This window comes from Erithacus rubecula (assembly GCF_903797595.1).
Source record: "Erithacus rubecula genome assembly, chromosome: 9".
Lineage (NCBI taxonomy): Eukaryota > Metazoa > Chordata > Aves > Passeriformes > Muscicapidae > Erithacus > Erithacus rubecula.
Window position 1 is genome coordinate 8175389 of NC_136660.1, and position 13690 is coordinate 8189078.

The window sequence follows — 13690 nt, forward strand, 5'->3', positions numbered from 1 at the left end:
ATGATTTAATTAGGATTTGAGAGAAAGAAAACTTAAATACACCTGTCATAAGCACTCAGTCAAACCCACTAATTGGCCAACAATCCAGCATTTTAAATGTTCCTCTTTCCTTGCCTCCCACCCTTCCCACTTCAAGGCTGCCCTTGTTATTCCTATTTTAGTACCGTAATATATTGTTTCACTTAATTACAGCTTGTCCAGACTTATATGGCTGCACAAGATGGGAGAGAATAAAAGATATACAGCACCACAAAGGACTCCCACAGACACTTCTTTATACAGCAAAGCCACAGTATGTCACCAAATGCTCCTTGCTAAATAGGGATAGTGCACTTTGGGTGGTCCAAAATACTTTTAAATAATTTGATGAACTCATATATACTTCTATACATAAGATAATCATTACAAAGCATCCTTAATGCAGAGTAACAGGAAAAATCTTCACTGAAAATAAAAGCAGAGTGCTGTTCCTTCAGCCAAGATTTCTATTGCACCACAAGGGCCTGGTGGGGTGTCCAGTTAGGTGTTGGTGCTCAGACTGTGCTGACTCATGAATACAATGCCAGAATTTGACCTTTAATTATTCTTCCACAGCAGGAGGGATTATTATCCCTATGACAAAAATAAATGACAGTTCCTTCCTGTAAAGATTCCGTCATTTGAAGGAGAAAGGTGATTACAGAGAAATGTTGGTTCTAGTTAATGGGTTATTCCTTTTTTAACATAGCTCCCTTGACGTTATTATACGGCTTTTGGAAGATGAGATATGTCTTAATTCCTGTTAATGGCAATGTCAAATATTAATACAAGGGGGCCAAAGCAAAATGACTTTGAGAATTACTGAGGAACTGCATTAGGACAAGTGAGATCAGTGGGTTATGGCTTGTTATGCAAGGAAGGCATTTTATACTTCAGGCACTGGATATTGCTTGGTCTATTGGTATAAACATAACAACCATTCTTCTGTTGCACAGTTTCTTTATTTTCCTGACTCCCCATGCATGCTCTGCTAGAAGATACTTTGCTGTTGATATAAGCAAACAGTGGCTAGAAGCAGAGCAGCGGAAATCACTCCGACTTTGGAAATGAAATTCAAGCCAGCCATAACACACACCAGCACTGAATCACTCTCCTGAATTCCCTTTCTCATCTGCTATGCAACAGCTGAAGATTTATCCACCCAAAGGTTTGATTGCTGCTGATGGATGAGGCAGGGTGCTGGGAAGGTGCCAGGGAAGGCCATGGAGCAGGTGCCATGAGTGACAGTGTGCAGTGCTTACAGGACTCTGCAGCTGCGAGGAGCCTGGAGCACACAGGCTATGAGGAGAACCAGAGGGAGCTCAGGGAGACCTCCTCTCTCCCTACAGGTACCTGAAAGGAGGTTGTAGCCAGGTGGGGTCCATCTCTTCTACCAAGTGATAGCACAAGGGGAAGTGGCCTCAATCGAGTTGGATGAGGGGAGGTTTAGATTGGATATTGGGAAAAACCTCTTCACTGGAAGGGTCATCAAGCTCCAGAACAGGCTGCCCAGAGAAGCAGTGGAGCTGGTGGAGTCACCATCCCTGGAGGCATCTGAAATACCTGTAGACATGGCACTCAGGGACATGGTTAATATCTGGACTTTATGATTTTAAAGGTCTTTTCCAATCTAAATGATTCAAAGAAGTGGGGACTGACAATAGTTTCTGACCCCACAAGACATTCCAAATTGATGAACTCAACTTCTGTCTCCAAATAGTGTGACAGTAGCTATTGCCATTTAGTGCTCTCCCATCACAGGAAAAATCAATGAAATTATTGCAAGGGATGTCCCAGCTCTATTTTTGTCTCTTTCTTGAAGCCCTCTGCAATTCTCCTGTATGGCTTTTTAAGAAACAGTATATTTGACTCTTGGCTGCTAAACCAAGAGACACTAAAACAAAATATACAGTACTAAAAAAGGATCTCTATAGGACTCAATGTTCCCCAGTAGTGAGACTAATCCTATTTACTCAATATGAACACAAAAAATAATGCATTATTTCCACTTAAACAAATGCTATAAGATTACGAATATTAAATCACTCTCCAGTACAACTCAGACATTCAGATTACATTGGTAATGGGGTCTGACTCTGAAAAATCCAAACTTTGAAGCATTTTTTCCTCTGCTTTTTATTTAATTTTTACAGTCTAATGATGCATTTACTCCTAAAATGATTGAAATTGCTCTTAAAATAACTCCCAGAGCACCAGAACCAAACATTAAATACATGAGAAGGTAAATGCAGAAGGCATAGAAGGCCCACACAGCACAATTCAGTGAAGAGTGAAACTCTGCCCCCTCTGCACGTCTCTGGCTTGGAGGTGAAATTTATGCATCTGTGGACAGCTAGATAGACATTAAAATTTATTTGGACAGGGTACTGAAGAAAGCCAGCAAACCCACAAAAAGGTTTAGACACAAGAAAAATAAATAAATAAAACAAGGGATCTAAATACAAGAAATGTGAGAAGGAGAAGGAATGGGATTTCTGTCTCAATAAGGAAAACAGAAGTGGTGGGAAGCCACATCAACTCTTAACTGGTAAAACAAACCAGAAATAGTGTCCAAATAGGAAAGAACCTGAAGAAGACTTGCCCATAGTGGCATCAGAAAGATTATTGGGGGGACTGGGCAAAGGCACAAAAGGAGCAGAGGAAATAGGTTTCCTTGATTCTATATATGGACTCATATACACATTTACACTCAGGTGTACACACATACCTGTATATAAATACACACACTCCTTTACTATTTTTCTTGAAATTCATACATAAATATCTAATTATATATATATTTCTGTATCTATATCTATTTATATATGTGTGTGTGTGTGTGTACATTCACATAGATATATATATATATACACACACAGATGCTTTAATGAAAGCCAGTAGAGATTGGGAACTTATTCAAAGCTCATTGCAAATTGAGATCTCTGAATATATTTTCTCAAAATAATGTTCCTGACTGAAGCCCTCCACAGATCCTCCAGGACAAACTTCTACCTTTCTGTTCAATTTCCAGCTGTGCTTTTATCGAACAATTTCTAAGTGGACGTGTAAACATTCAGTCTCTAACAAATCTGAACTAAAGAGACTCCTCTGGAATGGGGTCCTCAGATTCCCTGCTCAAGTACACCAAATCATCCTTACACTTCTCCTTGTCCTTTTCACACACCTGAACAAACTGTTTAGCTTCATGCCACGGGTCTAAACTCAAGATCAGCAGTCAGGGAAATAAAGTCAAGAACTTCTACAGATGACATCTACACTTTTCAAAGACCTCTCTCTTCAAAATGAATTAATTTGCTTCCTCTGGTTCCATGCTGCTGAAGTCTGCCCTTTCTCTAGACAGTGTGTGCTGTATTATTCTGTTCCAGAATATAAAGGGGTGGAGGGAACAGAATCACCAGTAGCCCCCAGTTTCTACACTAAAATTAAACATAGTGTTGAAAAAGAGACAGTAAAGAATAAACAGTGAAAGCTTTCAAGACTAGATTAATAATCACTTTTGACCAGATGACTGAGCTGAAAAACTGATGGAAAACTGCTTCTAATAATGCTTTTCATTTCCCTTTATCATCAGCATCCACCTAGATAGAGACTTCTGAAGTCATTCAAGATATCAGGTGATTTTAAAAATATCTATTTTGAATACAGAGTGCAAACCTTCTGTCCTGAAAGTGTTAGTACAGGGAATTTTGAATTTTTCAAAAGATCTTGTATCATGTCTTTGCAAAACATCTTTCAAATTATTTAAAAGCTCAGAATTATTTCCTGAACTTGCCTTGAATTTATGAGTGAGACAACACACCTGAAACTGCTCAAACTCTTAGTCCAGAGATTGCTGGTTTTTGCTACCACTGAACTTTACAGGAGAATAAAGGCTGTACCATAACTTCAACATCACTTGAATACCACACCAGGCATTGCCCTGTAAGCATTTACTAGCCTTTATGGAAAATGCTGTTTCCGTGCTCATGCTCCCATACCTTGATAGGAATTATGGGGGGCTAGAGAGGGGGAAATCTTACTGCTGCTATTAGCACTCACACTCACATACCTTAAAAAACAAAATACTAAAAGTAATGTATAAGTAATAATTTGAAGTGAAATCGACTTTCTTTAATTACATTTGGTGTTATATATTGTGATGCATTACTACATAAAAAGAAATACCATCACAAATGACAAAAATCCACGCTTAATTTAAGCAGACCAATTACTTTAAGTGCTGCTACAGTCAGAAAAGTGATTCAAGGATAAGTATGGGAACACAGTGCCATTTCTTCAATAGCTTCCAGATCAAATTCAATGTAAAAGTCAAAAGGTCAATTTTTTTTTTCCACTCCACGGTATCACAAACTCCCCGTTGGACTTGGAGAACCTGGCTGATCTTTCTTTCCTGGCACTCTCTGCAGCTGCATGAACATCATACATTAAAAGACACAAGCTTTTTACAGGAAAGTCTTCATTTTTCCAGGTGGATTTTATATTAGCCTGGAAACTAGACATCCAGTATGCAGTTATGCCTGAATAACTAGGTAATGCAGAAATCGCATTACCTAGTAGAATAAACTAGTAGTAGAATAAACACTCAGATGATTCTGTTCCTTGTTGGGTGAAAAGGTGCTTAGCCCCAGTCCATCCCTCCTCTTTATCACCTCATACAGCAGCATCAATGCAGAGGTGTCTGAGGATTCCCTCCCTCAGTGATTGCTGCTGCAGGCTGAAGAGCATAAAGAAGTTACATTTCACTGCAGCAGGCTGCTTAAAATCTATGTATCTTACTATGAAAACAGCAATCTCAATTCAAGCTTCTCCACAACAGTTCCAGATGGGATGCACCAAGCAATTGGAAAAAAACCCAGGTATTTTTAATAACACATGCAAACTCTATCAACACAGCTCATGCAGGAAAAGTCAGACACTTCCTGGTAGTGTCAGATTTGCTGAACAGGCACCTCCCAGCACATGTGCAGTTGGCTCAACACCTCAGGTGTCAGATTGCCTGTATTTACATTAAGCAAGGCATGCTCACTGGAAATATGGCAGCCCCAGTGATGCAGAAGTGGTTGTCTGACAGCTGAAATCATGACACAGAAAGCAGAAGATAACTTATGTTATAAACAGACAAAGAAAACGTAAAGAAAGTGAGGTGAAAGCAGTTCATATATAAATGCTCTGCATTCCTTCTTTGTTGTGACAGTCAATGTTTCACATCACAAGTGATTTGCAGAGTTCCACATGGACTGTGCAAAAGCATGCATTTCTCAATTTTCATTACAATACTCCTCTGCAAATTAAATTAATGCAAGGGTAGCAGCCTGCACAAAGGGATCTTGACAAAAGACAGACCATTCCAGGACCAATATCTTGTAAAATTAGCACAATTCCTGTAATTTACAATCATGGCTGAGACCCTTGACAGGCAGGACTCAGAAATGAAACTGCCACATAATTGCTGTGGGAAACACAACTTCCCACAAAATCAGTCATATCGAAAATTAATTTCTTTCCATATGACAAGATTGATCAAGCAGCATTCAAAGTTAATGCAGCATCCATGTAAAAGAATAGACCTCTAATCGTGGGGGAAAAAAAATTTTAGAAATCAATAACTGTGCCCTTGGGGTTTTTACCCCTGCAGCAACCAAGCTTCATATATGAGTTTGGAAGATCAAATATTCTTCAAAGTTTCTTCTATAAAGCTTTTATACAAACTTTTCTTTGGCAGACAACACTCGCTTAGTGACACCAAAACTTAACAATATTACAGCTACTTTTCACAGGTCTAATACCATTTTTGTTGACAAAGTGGACTCATAAAACACCCCTATTTTATTTATTTTACCTCACATTTTGTAACATAGCCATGCAGACATGCATGAAGGAAAGCAGAGTCCTAATCTAACTACTGAGATAAAAAGTGCTTTTCAGTAGTAAGGTTAATCTAGTGAAAATACAACTATTACTCACATTTCTCTTCAGAAATATGACTTAATATTCCTCATTGTTTTGATTTTCATATCCAGCCTCCAAAATCCTCCTCAAATCTAACCACACATCTGTTTATTTGCTCACCCTAGAAGCAGTTTCAACTGTTTATTTCCCAACCTCATCTTCTGGTGGGTGGCACCCACTGCTTTTAACTGACAGTCATTTTACAGCTTGGTAAGATTCTTTATGAAATTTGCCCCACCACCAATTTTTCTGTCAGAAAATTTGATTACTGATGCTTCTTCATCCAGAAGGTCAGCAAAATAAAATATTCCCAGCAGGCCTGTGCACATTGTTGCAATAGATACAGAAGCACAAAAGATGGTCTTGTAATGGAAAATTCAAAACGCATCAGCACAGCTGAAGCCTCTTAGGATGATACAACAGATCAGAATTCTGTTGCAAGTTCTTTTAGAGCTGGGTAGACCTGGTTCCACAGAGCCCCATCAGAGAGCCATTGGCAAACTTAGGGGCAGCTGGTTTCTTTCATTAAAATATGAATGTCAGTCTCAGCAACAGCAACCTCCCAGCATGATCAATGGGGAGCAGGTTTCTGTGCATCTTCTGAAACCACACACAAACCATAAATGAGAGAAGTGGAAAAACAAGGGCTAAATCATGAAGATGCAATACCTGTATCAACACACATCTTTTCTTATATAAGTACAGGGGAACTGAATGGATAATTATCAACCAGCCTTCCCCCTGTTGGTGCAACTCAGTTGGAGTCTCTCGATTTCTTGTTGTAGACTTTAAGGTATTTTGCTGCAAAAGACCATATCTTTTCACTGAAGTCATGCATACATTTTTATCTGTCATTTCAGTGTAAAACAAGGCATATTTTATTGTAGCCACAAGAACATTAGGGGCTTGTTAGGCTGTTCAGAAACTACTCTGTGTTTCTAATAGCCAAGCTTGTTACACAGAAATTATAATTCAAAATGTGTGTCAGAGAAGGGACAAGTAACAACTTTAATAAATAATTTTTAGCTTCAATGCAACACAGCAATAACAATGCAACATAGCTATAAGCGTGGGACTTTTAGTGCAATGCTATTTTGTCTTCAGAAAATCTGACAGTTTCCACAAGGAGGACACCAAGGGCTTTTAGAGATCAGCAAATGAACAAATTAAAACACTACTCAGAGGAATGGTACAACTTTCAGAGACCATGTAGAGAAGGACCACTTACTATAAAAAACGACAAAAGCCCATGCTGGAAACTCTCTGTAGTCACAAATTCACCCCCTGCCTCATCATGGCCAGCAGTGAACTCCTGCCATTGGGCAGGCAGGTGCTGCTGGAGAAGCAGAGGTAGGGCTCTGTGGAAGCTCAGTGCTGAGGAAAGGGCCATGCCCTGGGAGCCAGCCATCTGTTTAGGAGATCAGCATGCAATATCCTGGGAATTGGGTTATTTATCCTCTATTCACCAATCCACACCCAGATCTAGCAAGGTTCAGTTGGCTTCTTTATGGAAACATCTCCCACCAAATTCTTATGAAAAAAAGTTATTCTAGTGGAATTAGCATAAGATGGATGTTGCATCCATGAGAAGAAGGAGAGGAAAGAGCACATGGGTAGCTGCAATGCACACCATACTACCCACTGGAAGGAGCAGAATGCTTCTGGCAATCTTCCATAACTTTAATGTCTTACTGATACAGACTATGTCAAATGGAAAAGATAAATTTGACCATAACTGAATTTAGAGGTGAATTAAGGGTTTCAGGATTTGCTACTGAGATGTTAAGTCTTTGCAAATTAAAAAAACAAAAAAACACCCAAAAAAAACCCCAAAATAAAAGTCAAAGAAACACAGATGTGTCACTGGAATAAGGGATACCATAGTTTAGTCAGCAGGCTGGCTAGTAGGAGAAATGGCAATCACAGTTTGCACATTGAACATCTAGGCTATTTCTAACACATTCTTGTAAAAAATAATCCAGATTATTTTTCCCCCCCTTCATTCTTGAAATAACTGTTAAAATAATTTTGACTCTTTAAATGCAATCCCCTGCTAATGAGCAACCTTCTCATCACTACCACAAGGCCACCAAAAGAACACCTACCATGTACCTTGTGACTTCTGCTTTCAAAGTATTCACTGTTTAAGTATTACAGAGGACAGTAATTACAGGACAGTTTATTTGCTGGGTTACTAAATTTTTGAGTCTACAGATTAGCTCTACAAGCATCATGGAACTCTTCTCATGCTTGAAACAATTCCATATCATTAAAAGGATGTTACAGTCTCAGTTGATTTCCTACTTAAAACCATCCTCATCATTGTAAATGTTCCTGTTAAAGAAACATCAAGCAACTATATAGCAATTGAGAAATCTGCCCCAAAGACTTTCAGAACTCTTTTAAATTCAGGATTGTTGTTTTTTCCTTTGTTCAGTTGTTGGATTTTGGGGATTTTTAAACCAGGACTGAACAAACTTCAAAATCAAAGATGCTATTTCCCTCTGAAAATCTGATAGTATTTAGGGAGAATGCAAATAAAGATTTACATTGCAATGGTAGAAGACACATAAAATCTAAACTGCATGCATAGACATACATAAGATTATTTTTCCTGCTGCGATTTAACCTTAAGGTTTCTTTTTATATTCTGTTCATGGTAAATCACCACATCAAAAGATTATGCATCACTTTTTAAAGCAGAAGTGTTAGCAGGGTTTTAAAACATACCATAGGAAATTTATTTTACCCATTACAGATCCTATATCCTACGACAGGAGTGTTGAATATACCACGAGTTAAACATAGGGACCAGTGTTCATATCAGTTGAGCAGGGGTGGGGGGATATAAAAAAGAAGTAAACACAGTTCACTTTTCCTCTGAGAGCCTGGTACAATGAGGGATTTGGGGTTTTCTTATTCTTTATGCCTATCATAAGGTACCTGGGCAGAGATTCCTTCTCCTCAAGTTTCAGCTCAAAGCAAGAATTTTGCTGAAGGAAATTCATGAGATTTAGTGAAAATGCTAACTCTACTTTTCAGCTTAATGCCAAGAATATCACTGTGAAATTTAGTCCAGATACAGAATAGTGTGAGGAAGCATGTGAAAAAGTAATAGTTATTGTGAAAATTACTTTTTAAAGAGAATGGAATTCAGCTTTGATATAAAGTGTTTTCTGGAGCAGGTAGAGACCATGCTGAACTTTCTTGCACACCTATGTGACCCCTATCGATCGATGTCAACCCCGGATTAATATTTTACTGAAAAAGTGTGAGATGATTCAAACTTTGTCTGGCTGAGTAGGTGTTGCTAAGCAACTTTTCTCCTTGTCTGAGAACTAGCCTTCATGGCAACCTTTCCTTCAAGACAAAGACCTGCATCCACTTGAAACACTTTCTTCCTCTGCCAGTGAAAAACTCAGCAAGTCATATTCCACCCTTCCCTCTACGTTTTGCTCCTCACCTCCCAGTGATGAACGTGTCATTAGGATGCTGCTGAGAGCCAAGAAAGCAGCCCTTTCCCAGGCTGCCCAAGGACAACAAATTGTAACAATGATTAAACACCTGCTGGAGACGTGATGCTTTGCAGAAAGCGTGTTTTCAAAGAGGTGTCGCCTTCTTGGACCAGTCTTGGACCTTCACGAGTCTTTCCTATTCTGTTTTGCACTATATAAGTACAGTGGTTCTTTAAACAAAGCTCTCTCTGTTTCTACTCCTCCATTACACCAGGAACTATGTTGCATTGCCCTTTTCTCCGCTCTCCTATAGCCTCAAATGCAACAGGAGCATAACAGAGAAATGAAGGTAACGAAGACGCCCTTCCTTACCGTAGTCGCTGTCGTAGAAGACGATGAACTTCTGCCAGCGCAGCTCGGTGACCAGCCTGAGCATGACGTCGTTGAGGCGCACGGGCGGGCGCGCGGCCAGCGTGTACTCCTCGTCCTCCAGGCTGGGGTTGAGCTGGCAGGCCGTGCGCGGGGAGCCGCCCGTGCTGCGCTGCACGAACAGGTGCGGGATGTGCATGGCGTCCGTCAGCGACTGCAGCGCGCTGGCCGAGGCGCAGCCCGTCGAGGTCACCAGCGCCAGGATCCCCAGCGTCATCAGGTCGCAGGCTGCGGGAGACAAGAGGAAAAGCAGAGTTGGAGCGAGCTCGGCGAGTCCTTCGGCAAACCCAGATGCTAAGAAGGGAACGAGGAAGGTTTTGCCCTTGCTGTCAACGCGGGGCTGCAATGATTTATATTACGCTATCAGCTGAAGCCTTTCGGAGGTGGGTCCTGTACCTTTACAGTAGGAGATGGTGTCTGCAATCTGTCCTGATATGCCAAAGATGAGGACAGATAACATAACTGCTGTCAGTCCTTGAGACAGCAGCTGATGTGGATGGAGATTATGGCCCTTGCTTCAGGTCAGTCCTAGTGCATGCAGGAATGAATTCCCATATTTTTAAACTCGCATCACTGTTTTAACCCCTTAATCCTTGTTGGGTACATTGGATGAAGATTTCAGACAATAAAGAGCAATTTCTATTCCAAGCATTTCCCTCATACAGCAGAGTTTTGAAGGATTTTTTTTAATTGATAAAAAACATTCACTGTGTGTCTCAGAGCAATGAAGAAACAACAAAGGTATTCTTTAGAACCAAGACAACTCATGAATGACTAAACAATTATTAGCAATGCTGTAGCTATCCTTAAAAAGATCTGGAAAAGCACGTATCATTTAAAAATGCAGCATATACATTTGACCCCATCCGTTTTTGAGAATGAAGCATTGTTCTCAAACTGAATTTGAAACAGAGACCATGCAGAGGCTTGGGCAGTGTGCTAGGCTGCTCAAGACACCCCACGTCATGTTATTCCCAGGATTTCTCCAGATAAGGCAATCTGATTGATCTTCAGCTGCAGTTAGAAAATATTTCCAGCCAGGGCCCTCAGCAGCTATTCAGTCGGCAGTGCTGAGAAGACTGTGTAAGACCATAAGGCAGCCACTGATACCAGTTTTTACTAACCCAGTGAAAATGTGGCAGCCAAGTTGGCCTGGGAGCTCAGCACAGGAGACCCACATGGGATAGGCTGGCACCAGCCCTGGGTTTCCCCCAGGGGCACTAGGAACTGCCTGCTCCACCTTCAAAGAGGGCTGGGGGCAGGCTCAGGGGTTCAGTAGCTAATTCAGACCCCAATAAGCACCTGCCCAAGCACAGCCTGCCCACAGGAAACCCCTGCTCTGCTCCCCCAGCACAGCAAAGCCAGACAGGAGGGGACAGCAGATGCTCCACAGCCCTGTGCAATCCACATGAGCTCCTCAACAGTGCACGAACCAAGAGCCTCTGGGGTGCAACTCAGAGCCCCCTGGGACACACAGAGAGCTGAGCAGGAAATTCAGCTTCCAGCTGGAGAGGGGAGGCTGCCTGTGATGGTGCTTCCCCCACAAGGACAGCACACAGGCAGGGGGACTGCCAGCTCCACATCAGGGCTAGTGGCAGCAGGTGACCTGCAGCCACACTGCCACTGACCTGCTGCCTCAGCTCCAGTGGAAAGGCAGAAAAGAGAACATAATCCATTAAAAGCATTTATTTATCCTTCTCCAAACACTTTTAAGTATATCACCACTATCGAGGCTAGAAAGTCAAAGGAAGTAGGTTACGAATAATTAATAGTAATTAACAGCTAAGTATCAATTAATGTTAATTACATAAAGCCTCCATAATTAAATACATAACTGTTTCTCACACAAGCAATGAACCACTCCACCAAAAATCTTCTTAGACCAGACAGAAAATAGATATATTTCACTTTGATATGGGATAACAGAAAGAAAATGTTTGATCTTCTCTGTGCACAGAATGTTCAACATGTATCCTGATGCAACAAAGATGAAGAGCTTTTAAAATTATTTCCTTGATGGTCTTTACAATAAACATATGTCTGCTGCATTATCTAAATTTACTCTGTGTTGATTATAGCTATATGAAATCGTTCTTTGTTTTTCTTGAGAGCTGACCTGATTTAGCAGCAGGGAGGCATTGTATTTGCCAAATGGAAGACCTAGGTTTGGGAACAGATTTGATTTCCCAGGCTTCTTGCCAGAGAAAACTGAACATGTCATACAGGTAATTTATTTAGTCACAGTAGGGGAGGGAACAGAGAAGTGAGAACAGAGGGAGAGAACAGCAGAGCTGAGCCATAAACCCCTGCAGAGATCACCAGCCAGCAAGCTTTGCTGTCACCAAGGGTGAGAGCAGGAAGCCACACGGGGCTGTGGCAGAACAATTTACTTGCAAACCAGACAGAAGGAGACAAAAAACAAAGCTCTTTCTGACAGGAGGCTGCATTCAGAGAGTCACTTATTTGTGCAATTCAGAGCTGATCACCAGTTGTATAACAAGAAAAATCTTCATTCAGTGACTGGCACTAATCAAAAGCTGCTGCTTATGAGCAGCAGAAAGACCAGAGAAGCGACAGATCACTGCAAATGGGTCCCCTTATCTCTCAGCACAGCCCACCAAACACAGCTGAAATAACTCAGCAAAGACCATTTCAGCTGAGGCATTCTCCCAGTGTTTTGTTGTTTGTGTCCATGGGTTAGATTGAAGAATTAGTCAATGTGATTCCACATTCTGATATTTTTGTCGATTGATTATGTTCTGCCTGAAAGCATATGCTACTTAGTAAGTGAGTGCTCTTCTTGCCTCTCTGCTTTGAGATAGCAGACAATAAAAACTGGAATGACTAAAGAAAAAAAAAAAAAATCATGTTTTCTGAATTGCTTTCTTTAGTCAAATTACAGAATGTGAAATAGAACATGTCATTTCTAATAGAAGACTTCCATTACACAAAAATACAATGGATTCCAAGAAGTTCAACCTCTCCACAATTATTGCACTGAAGGGTGAGAATAAGCTTTGAGCACATAAAGTAAAGTATTACTTTCTACATGAGTAACACAATAGAGAACAACAACATAACAGACTCCATTAAAAAACTCATTAGCTCTTAAGGCATCTCAAAATTCCTTAGCAAGGGAACGTTCAAGGATTATACAATCTTGGAAGAAAACTCTGGTGGACCACTTTTTTGGTTTTTTAGGATTCCCCCCACATTCCTACAATTTCTTGCACAGAAAACTAACATTAGAAAATAAAAGAATTTTCTGTTTAACTTCACAATTGCTATAGATTTGCAGCAACAACCAAATAACCTTGACTCCAGGACTGAGTAAATGGCTAATTCTGTCTATCAGTTGCAGTTCCACAAGCATTCAAAAGAGCGTGCAATTTTTACATAAAAAATTCATTGCCCCGATTTTGATTTTCTTATGAGCTGAATACATTAGATTTGAAATGCTTTGGTCCACATCAAACTACCAACAACATAAGGAAAGGGAATCAAAACACCTTGAGAACTTCAGTGAACTTCAGTTACTATAGTTATGGTAGCATACATTTAATATTCTTATAAATAAAATGTTTCCATATTCATTTATGTTGCAGATATCTTTATTTAGATTAGTTTTAAGAAATAAGGCTTTTAAAGTATTTGTTTCACAGATGAAAAGACACAAATGTTCTGGTAATCCTGTCCCAGATTGTACTACTATTTAAACAGAAACAGATACTAGTTTACTGTGCTGAGCATTACTTCATCACCATCCAACTTCATTTTAAGAAGATACCAACGTCATGCAAACCATACAGTATGAAATG

General features: G+C 40.2%; 1 protein-coding gene across 1 annotated transcript in view; it reads right to left on the reverse strand.

The window, feature by feature from the left end:
• Nucleotides 1-13690, reverse strand: part of GRID1 (glutamate ionotropic receptor delta type subunit 1) — a 476351-nt gene that overhangs the window by 274542 nt on the left and 188119 nt on the right. Inside the window, 1 exon segment of the mRNA XM_079312339.1 lies at nucleotides 9816-10100. Coding sequence (XP_079168465.1) covers nucleotides 9816-10100 — 285 coding nt within the window.